Here is a 10,000-nt window from a genome sequence, read left to right as displayed (position 1 = left end):
GTGTGTGTGTGTGTGTGTGTGTGTGTGTGTGTGTGTGTGTGTGTGTGTCTGTGTGTCTGTGTGTGTCTGTCACACAGACACACATGCACGCACACACGCACACACACACACACACATTGTGCCAGGGCGCTATAAACACGGGGGCATTATCATATGCCCGCACGGTGAGGCTTTAAAGAGTGGCCAACGCCCAGGCCTGTTTTTATCAGTAAGCCAGTTGGTGCCAAGGTGCCAAGGACAAGGGTATACTGATCTGTATGGGGCAGGATGGGGTCTTTGGCCCTGTTGAAGCTCATCATGCTGTGTGTGTGTGTGCAGGGCTGCTAACAGCTTCTGCAGGGCCCAGGACAAAGTCATCTGAAAGGGCCCCCTATCCAATAAATACAATGTAATGGGTACCCAATTCTGGGCCACCTATCTTCCTGGGCCCGGGACAACATACCCTTCTGTCCCCCTCCTGTCGGCGGGCCTGTGTGTGTGTGTGTGTGTGTGTGTGTTTGTGTGTGTGTGTGTGTGTGTGTGTGTGTGTGTGTGTGTGTGTGTGTGTGTGTGTGTGTGTGTGTGTGTGTGTGTGTGGGTGTGTGTGTGTGTGTGTAACAATAGTTTACAAGGTACAGATGAGATAAGGCTTAGTACTGATAGTACGGTCCACACCTCATAGACATATGGTATACGGTGCAGTGCACATTAACTCAAGCTTCAGATAGATACACACTTCTCAGGAGGATCCACCCATCTCTCTTTCTGCCTCTCTCTCTCTCTCTCTCTCTCTCTCTCTCTCTCTCTCTCTCTCTCTCTCTCTCTCTCTCTCTCTCTCAGTGCCAACACATAGTAAGTGCCAACAACTTATTTCCTGCTCCTCCTCATTCCAGCCAGAAAAAGAAAGAAAATAAACACATTCCAACACATTCTCACACGTTTTGGCACACTCTCAAGCACACACACACACACACACACACACACACTTTCCTATACATGCACACGTGCACATACACTCTCAGTAACATTTGAATACAGTGCTCTGCTCATGCCACGCGGTATGTTTACATATATGTAATTTCTGGTACACAACTTTACACATTGAAAGAAGAGAGAAGTGCGCCACACTCCCAACATATGATCTTTTAATATGACAACCTTTCGGCCACCGTCGGCCTTTTCTCAGGTCACGTAGGCTCAAGTTTATGTGGTTTACTGGTTGCTAACCGCACCTCCTTTTCAGGTGTGCGTTTTGCACTTCCACTCACACACCTTTACACACACAAGCAGACATATATTCATGTACATAAACAGGGATTGAATGGGACTAATAAAGGACTGGAGCATGGCACCCTCTGACAGGCCGCGACAAGATACAAGCCACAGAGAATCGCTTCTGTGCAGCAAGAGTGATACGGGCGATTGAAGCGACTAGACTAGAGTATGTCCGTTAAAAGCAGAATACAAGCATTCCAACATTCCCATGGGCTGTGGCGGCTTTCGCCAAACCACGTCATAGCTAATTTGCTTAATATTCCCAGGAGTTCAACTATAAACTATCGCTCTCGTCAATACAAAGTCAATTACTTCCGTCGCTCGCCTCGCTCATGTCGCGTCCAGTGTATTCGTGTGGTCAGTCTGTATGAAGCAGCATCGTCCCCTGAGGGAAGTTGGGCCAACAGGAAATGCCCTCCCTGTATGCCAGATCACCAGTCCAGGGGTGCATTTCTCAAAGCCATAGTTGCTAACTACGTTAGCTACTTTGTTGTTTGAAACGCAATTGTCCATTGGCAACTTCGCAAGCTGCTAACTGGCTAACAACTATGGGCAGTTATGGGCAGTCATGGGTAAGAGGTTAGGGTGTAGCCCAAAGGTGGCTGGTTCGACTCCCAACCCTCCAGGTTGGTGGGGGGAGTAATTGATCAGTTATCTCTCCTTCATCCTCCTCCATGACTGAGGTACCCTGAGCATGGTACCATCCCACCGCACTGCTCCCGAGGGGCGCCATTGACGCCTGCTCGCTCCCTTGCATGGGTGAGGCATACATGCAATTTTGTTGTGTGCTGTAGAGTGCTGTGTCACAATGGCAATGGGAGTTGGAGTTTCCCAGTTGGGCTTTCAGCCAAAGCTTCACTTCACTACAAATGCACCCCAGGCCTTCACATATATTACTCTATACACACCTGCATTAATTAATGATACTCTACTCTAACATTCACACGCACTCAGTCATACATTCCCACATGATCATGCACACACAAACACACACAACATGTGAGCCCTAATTCACACAGGATAAATAACAACCTGGAGACATATGGTAAAATGCAAATTACATACCGCTTCCACGCCTGTTTCACTCGGGGCATATTCACACGGCGGGATCAGCAAAGTTCATAACGTACTCTATTTTATTAGCTTCACAACAACAATTCAGTTTGGTGTACGCTTGTCTACGTAATTACAACAACAAACATGACGATGCAAATCCACAAGGGAATAGTATTATCACGCATGCACACACACACGCACACACGTATGCACGCATCTTTGCACGCACATACACATACGCATACACACACGCATGCGCACGCGCACGCACGCACGCACACGCACACGCACACGCGCGCGCACACACACACACACACACACACACACACACACACACACACACACACACAGACACAAAGTAGGTTTCCATTCAAGTCATTTGCATCAGCAAACCACAGGCATGGTCATTTGGTAAAAGAAACATATATCAGTGTCTCCATGTGCACAGGATAAACACTGTGAAAGTACTGTATATGCATTTCCAGGTGGGAATTCTTATCCCAGTGGAAACGTGCACTACGATGGCGCTTGACAGGAAATGGAAACTTCTTTCTTAACGTACAGTGCACAGCAATAATGAGTACACCCCTGATGAAAAGGCCAACATGCCCCCTTCTCAGACAGTTTAACGTAGGGGTGTACTCACTTTTGTACCAGCATCATTTCACAAAAATGGACAAATGTGTCATTTAAGTTATACTGTATTGACCTTACTTTTCTGTCATAAGCACAAAAGATGTTGTATTACACTTACTCTATGAGCGTTTTGGGAATTTTGTGTTTATTAAAATAATGTTCAAAATGTTGCTTTTCAACAGGGGTGCACTCATTCAGAATGAAGTCCAGTTGGAGTGCCTCTTGGAACTGTCTAGTTTTTAAGATGGTGCTCTTTGGTGACAGGCTTGGTTGATTTCAAAAAAATGTTTTAGGAATACCAAGGCACTCATCTTCTTTGTAATTAAAATGCCTTTATTTTGTTGGGCATAGCATGGTTAAAATACTTCAGTGCATACTCAGTATTGCTGTGCACTGTATGTCGGTCCAGGTCCATGTTTGTGATATCTGTACTGGTGGACCCATCCAATACCTGCCACGCTTCATTGGAGACCATAGCCATGACCTTCCTGTGGAAAAGTCAAGGGTGGTCATTTTAATGTTGTGCCTGTTACTAGGAAACACTACACACAGACAACATGTCTACAGGGGTCACAGGGTTTGAAAGCTTTTCTTCGGATGTGTATGCATGTGTGCATGTGTGAATTTGTGTGTGTGTGTGTGTGTGGGTGTGACTGAGCACATGCTTGTGTGTGTCTATATGTATGTGTGTGTGTGCGTGTTTGTGTACGTGTGTGCGCGTGGTTTGTGGGTTGACATAAAGCTTTATTTTAAGGTACTGGGTAAATCCCTTCCCCCCACCATGTGCCCTGAAACATGTCCCCTTCACCTTTCCCCTGGATCCCCCCTTCTTCTCATCTCTCTCTCTCTCTCTCTCTCACGCTCTCTCTCACTATTTCTCGCTCTCTCTCTCTCTCGAACTTTCTCCCCACCCCACTTACCCCTCTTTTCCATTCACACCACCTCCACTCTACTCTATGTCACCTCTCCCCTTTTCTGCACCTGTCTCGTTTCTTCTTCCGTCCTCTCTGATCCTCTCTTTTCCCTCTTGTTCTCCTCTATCTTTCCCCCAATTATCTTGCCTTCTTTCCCTTTTCTCCAACATCCTTACTACAGGCAGTTAAGTTAACCAATCCCTTTGCCAAATTGGCAATATTTCCTTTGCTGTTGTGTCGGTAAGAGCAGAGGCGATTCTAGGGTAAATCAAAGGAAAGGAAAGGAAAAAATCAAAAGAATGAACAAAATCGCCACCACTGTAGTTTAAAGCTGTTATTCACTACCTATATGCTTGGATGGCCCAAGCAGATGCCTGCCTAGCCTGGTGAGAAGATGTGCCTCTGGGTAAGCGCAAGAGGACTGGACCCAAATAAGTTCCTGCAAGTGTATTATCTAAATACACAAACAGTGTGCTATCTGTCCAGTCTATTCTGGGAACGTCTGGCACGGTTCTGTTTGGGTTCTGTAATAGCTGTCGGGCCATTGACAGAGTTCTTGTGAGTGCCGTGATCACAAGATTGATGTGATTGCGATCCAGTGTATCTTGGCACCGCTTGTATCCCGTGCTGATTTTTGCTTGGGCAATAATGGGACAAGCCAGTGGCTCGACAAACAGCATGATTCTTTATCTCTCTTCACTCACAATGACAATGGGAGTTGTTGTTTCCCAAATGGGCTTTCACTTTTTCAACATCTATCAAATGTGGAAAAGTAACATCAGCAAAGTGTATTTCTTTCCAGTCCACTTTGGAGTCAATAATGGCTATCAGGTTTGGGTTCAACAGTAAGGCCAGAAGAAGCACAGTCATCTCAAGACTCTCATCTTCAAGTCTTAATTTTTTATACAGTTTCATGTTGTTTTTATAGACCCGGGAGCATCTACACTTTACTAATTTCGAAGTACCTGTACAATGACAATAAAGATTCATTCATTCATTCATTCATTCATTCATTCATTCATTCATTCATTCATTCATTCATTCATTCATTCATTCATTCATTCATTCATTCATTCATTCATTCAAAAGGACAGAGGTTTGCGTTCAAAAGTGAAGCCAGAAGAAGCACAGTGATTCATTCATTCAAAAGGACAGACAATGGTCTCTCTATTGGCTCTGAAACAGCAATGTCATCACTGTGTATCAATGCTGTCAACAGCCAATGCTGTTTTGAGTCGATAAAGGTTACCATGGTTTTCCATTCAATGACGATCACACAGGTAGCAAAGGCAATCACACATTATTACATTAAATTATTACTCGATTACACTTAGCTACACTTTTTTATCCAAAGCCACTTACAGTTATTTACAGGGTATTGGTTATAGTCCCTGGAGCAATGTGGGGTTAGGTGTCTTGCTCAAGTTTGCACTTCATCCATGTATAGAGGTGTAGGGAGAGGTCAGGGGTGGGATTCGCACCAGCAACCCTCTCATCTAAAACCCATCTCTTTAACCACTAGGCCACGGCAGAGATTCTTTAAGTATTCTTATCTAATCTCTCTGGCCATGGCTGCCCGCTACAAATGGGGCTACAGGAGCCAGAAGAGGACAAAAGGACAAAAACTCTCAGAAATAAAGGTACAGAACTCGTCGCTGCTGTAACTTCAAGGGGAGTACCATTGTGTCGCTTGATTGGTACCCCAAAAAAGAGGTGCGTTCAGTTTCTTAGTAATGTTCAGTAATGTCAACTAATGTGCTCTTTTTTGAGGTACCAACCAAGCGACGCAATGGTACTCCCCTTGAGGGTACTGCCACAGCAACAAGTTCTGTACCTTTAGCTTTGAGAGTGTAGAGGAGAGCTTCAGTGCAAGATGTACCTGTACTGTGTCACACAGAGGTACGGTAGGGATTATCTTCAGGCAAAGAAGCTATGGGAATATGCAAAGCCTGCACCACAGGCAGACAGGCGTGGCACATATGCTTTCAGGTGTGTGTGTGTGTGTGTGTGTGTGTGTGTGTGTGTGTGTGTGTGTGTGTGTGTGTGTGTGTGTGTGTGTGTGTGTGTGTGTGTGTGTGTGTGTGTGTGTGTGTGTGTGTGTGTGTGTGTGTGTGTGTGTGTGTGGGTGTGTGCGTGTGTTTGCGCGCGTGTATGTGCCTGTGCGTGCGTGCCTGTGTGCGCACATGCATGCAAGTGTTTGTGTGTGTATTAAATGGATTAAATAATGTAGGCCTAATTCAGACATTGATTTACCAGTCAAACCAGCTTCTATCAGATCTCATTTTTACAGTTGAACGTGCGGTGCAAGCCCCATGACATACAACAATACACAAAAACAAACACAGGTGCTCTCTGTCTGTCTCTCTTGCAGGAGACAAATATAAAACAATGAGTCACACTCACTGTGTGGGGCTACTAATACCTCATTGGCCGAATGAAATAGAATGTATTCATCACGTACAACAATCTGTCGCCATGACAACTCTTATCAAGCTTCCATTCTGTGTTTCCTGAGAAAGAACGCGCCTCTCTTTATCAACGGTATGATGCAATTAAAACCAGTCTGACTCAGTGGCGAAGGTTAAAAACTAATTTAAAAGGCTGTTTGACATACCACAGGCCCATTCACACACCTACACCTTGCTATTGTCAAAGGTAATACCACAGATTAGAACACACACCCACCCACCCACACATTTTCAAGCAGCACATGTTCAACCAACCCACAACCCTCACATACTTTCAACAGCAACTTTCAGCATGTGTCAACACACACACAATTAGCAAACTATAATGGCCATCCCTGTTGTCAAAGGGACCTAACCTGTCAAAGGGATTCTAACCTGTTAAAGGGACTTAAGATGGAAATTAGCCGTACGGCTACAATCTTGTATATTTTTCATTTTTCTTTTAAAAAATGCTATATGCTGTCCCTGTGTTCAATAAATAAACTTAAATGTCCTTCTTTTCCCCATGTTTGTTGTCTAGGACGATATTTGATTGTGCCATAACGACTAAAAAGAAATCAGGACCATTGGATGTGTTGTGTGCATTAGCTTGTATCCATAGCGATAACTCTCCTCATGACACCTAGCAAAGCAGATTAGTGTAACTCAACTCTTCGGTCCAATAACTTATTACCCACACTAACAGTAAGTTCAACACAATAGGCTACCGTTTTAGCCGTTGAAGGCAAACAATGCTATTTCTTTATGCTAAGTCATCACCACAAACCATTAGCAGAAAACGATATGAAATTCAAACAAAACAAGCGAGACAAATAGATGACAAGGTAGCAACCTTGAAAATGAAATGAACGCAGTCAGCACCTGGACAAAGACGTTAAATAATGACATAGTAAACAGGGCTGCATGGAGAGCTACAGGCGACACGCCTCCAGCAAACAAATGCCACACCACCCCTATCTAGTCCCACAACTGCAGACCTGCACACCTTTAAAAAGTGCAGACAGGTATTTCGACAAAAGCTTTCAGCAGTAGTAGCAACAAGGGCGTTGGTATTGGACACCCCTCGAAACGCAACGCGCAATGACCTATGTTTTAGGGGTCACCCTGACAACACAGAGCAGAGCAAAAAGGGGAAGGGGGGGTCAGGCAAAACCAGTCGCCATGGCTCCTAGGCGCATTCCAGGAAGGGTTTGAGCGGTGAAGGTATAATTAGCAACCACGTCTCCGAGCAACTCCCACCAAAACCACATCAGACACCGCGAGCAGAAAAAGACACAGAGGCCGGCACAAAAGCTGGCTTTGGGCTGAGAAAGACACCACACCCCCCAATGCCTTGACACTGTCATGCACACTAAATATGAAGAGGTTCATTGCAAAATGGTGTATATCTATTTTGGAACATTTTGGGAAATTGACATTTTTGTATTGGGCATTTCATTGCATTGCATTGCAAAATGCATTTTATATAGGTCTAAAAAGTATGTTCTCAAAATAACTGAATGGCAAGAATTCACACATACGTAGATGACAGGACTTCTGAACAGTCATTTCCAAAAATAAAATACACAATTTTGCAATGAAACTTCATACACAGTAAATACCAAGCTGAAATAGACTACAGTAAAGAGAATGCACAGTAGGTCATTTTTTACCCTCAAACCACATATTTAAGTACAAATTACTTTACATGTATACTGGTCATTATCTTAGCAAGTTAAAAAGCCAGGAATTCATTGTGAAAGCTTTTGAAGGGTACGGCACTCAACAAAGTCACAGCATACACAATAACGCCACACACACAGCAGCCTCTTGTCTGCCCCAGCACCTAAAGGGTTAACCCTCCTCTCCATTACACATGACAGGAAAGGGGAGGTGGGTGTGTGCCTCTGTGTTGTGTTGTGTTGTTTGTGTGTGTGTGTATGAAAGAGACAGGCGAGAGGGCGAGGAGAGACGGAGAGAGTGAGCGAGCAAACATCCATTTACGCAACAAGCGGAGAGAGAGAGATAAAGGCAGCGGGCAGCGGGAAAGAGAGAAAGAGAAAGACTCGCAAGGCAAAAAAGCATACAGTACATCCACGTACAGTACAACAACAATGCGTCTAGTCCACACAATGGCACAACGCAACGCAGAAGAACTCCACCTCTCTACTTCAGTCCATTCACCAAGTCTTTACAGACACACAACTGCAACACAGAGGACGACTCTACAGTACTTTTACACTATTTCTCTCTCTCTCTCCATTTTCAGGTTTTTTTTACTCTCTCCGCAGCGTCTCTTCCTTACCTTCGCGGAGCTTCTTGCGCCACTCTCTCCAGTGCCAGACCACGATCAGGGTCACCACGTGTCCCAGGACCACCAGGGTTGGGAGCACATTTCCAGGGGGGTGAGCCGGCATCGGGCCTGTCTTAGAGTGCTGACATGCGGCCGGTGCTCAGCTCAGCGGTGGGTGGGTGGGTGGCTCGCGTGCGTGCGTTGGTAGTAGGTAGGGGTGTGGGGAGTGGGGAGGGTGGAGAGGGAGAGAGAGGAGGGGGTGAAAGGTGAGTGTGTGAGAGCGAGAGAGAAGAAGGGAGGGAGGAAGGGAGGGAGGGGGGTAGAAAGAGAGAGTAAAGGAGGGAGTGGAGGTGAAGGAAGGAGGTGGAGGGAGGGTGAGAGGGGGAGTAAGGGAGGAGGGAGAGAGGTGGGGTGGGGTGGGGTGGGGTGGGGTGGGGGGTGTGAGGGTATACTCCAAAAGGGGGTGTGGTGAAGCGCTGGCTCCAGGACGCCACCCTCTGACGAAACGGACAAACACACGAGTGAACGAACGGAAGGAAAGAACGAACGAGTGGCAAAACGAGAGTCCGAGAGCTGGTGCGCAAGTTCCAGACAACAGCCAGAGTAGCACAAGAGAGGCGAGCTGAGCCGGGATCCAGCACACAGGCACGGCCACAGGCAGCCCCCCCTCCCTCTTCTCTTCTCTTCTTCTCTTTTCCTTTTTTTCTTTCCTCCTTTTTCCCCTCTGTGACTCAGCGTCGAGCCATAAGTGCCTAAAACTCCACTCCCCCTTTCTTTCTTTCCACTCTCTCTCTCTCTTTCTCTCTCTCTCTCTCTCTCTCTCTCGCGCTCGTCCAGTCTCTGCCTCCCTCCCTCTCTCTCTTCACCACCGATGTCCGTGTGTTGGGTTGGAGTGCGTTTGGCTTCTGTTATTTTCCTCTCTCTTCTTCTGTTCTCCTCTCTTCTCTTCTTTTCTCTTTGTGGCTTCTGCCTTCTCTTCTCTTTTCTTTTCGATGTTAAACTTCAGAAGAAGTCAGAAGTAATTTATCCTTCCTGCTCTCCACACGCACGCAGGGAGAGAGAGAGCTATGCACTTCTGGTAGTCTGTGGCTTTCCCTGCTCTTCCAGTTAATAATACATGACTGTCTTCTTTACGTCTGTTACACTGTCGCTCTCTCTCTCTCTCTCTTTCTCTTTCTGTCTCTCTCTATCTGTCATTCTCGCTCCCCCTAAAAATGTACTCCGGCAAACTCATGCTGTACTGTATAAACATACACCAGCGTGTGACTGTGTGCGAAATACACAGACACGTGCACACACACACACACACACACACACACGCTACACACATACACACACACATACACACTGTACACACACACACTGTACATGCACTGTACACACACACACTGTACACGCAC

General features: G+C 46.0%; 1 protein-coding gene across 6 annotated transcripts in view; it reads right to left on the bottom strand.

Annotated features, from left to right (window-relative positions):
- Positions 1 to 10,000, bottom strand: part of pleca (plectin a) — a 264,642-nt gene that overhangs the window by 106,266 nt on the left and 148,376 nt on the right. Inside the window, exon 1 of one of the 6 annotated variants that reach the window (XM_063185994.1) lies at positions 8,613 to 8,791. The exons of the other annotated variants lie outside the window; for them this stretch is intronic. Within the exon in view, the coding sequence (XP_063042064.1) occupies positions 8,613 to 8,724 (112 nt within the window). The 5' untranslated portion in view covers positions 8,725 to 8,791. Of the gene's footprint in view, positions 1 to 8,612; positions 8,792 to 10,000 lie in introns of those variants that run through there. 6 annotated transcript variants of the gene reach the window in all.

The sequence above is a fragment of the Engraulis encrasicolus genome, chromosome 20, assembly GCF_034702125.1.
Source record: "Engraulis encrasicolus isolate BLACKSEA-1 chromosome 20, IST_EnEncr_1.0, whole genome shotgun sequence".
NCBI lineage: Eukaryota > Metazoa > Chordata > Actinopteri > Clupeiformes > Engraulidae > Engraulis > Engraulis encrasicolus.
The sequence above is the reverse complement of the archived record's forward strand: the minus strand, read 5'-3'. Positions and strand labels throughout refer to the sequence as shown.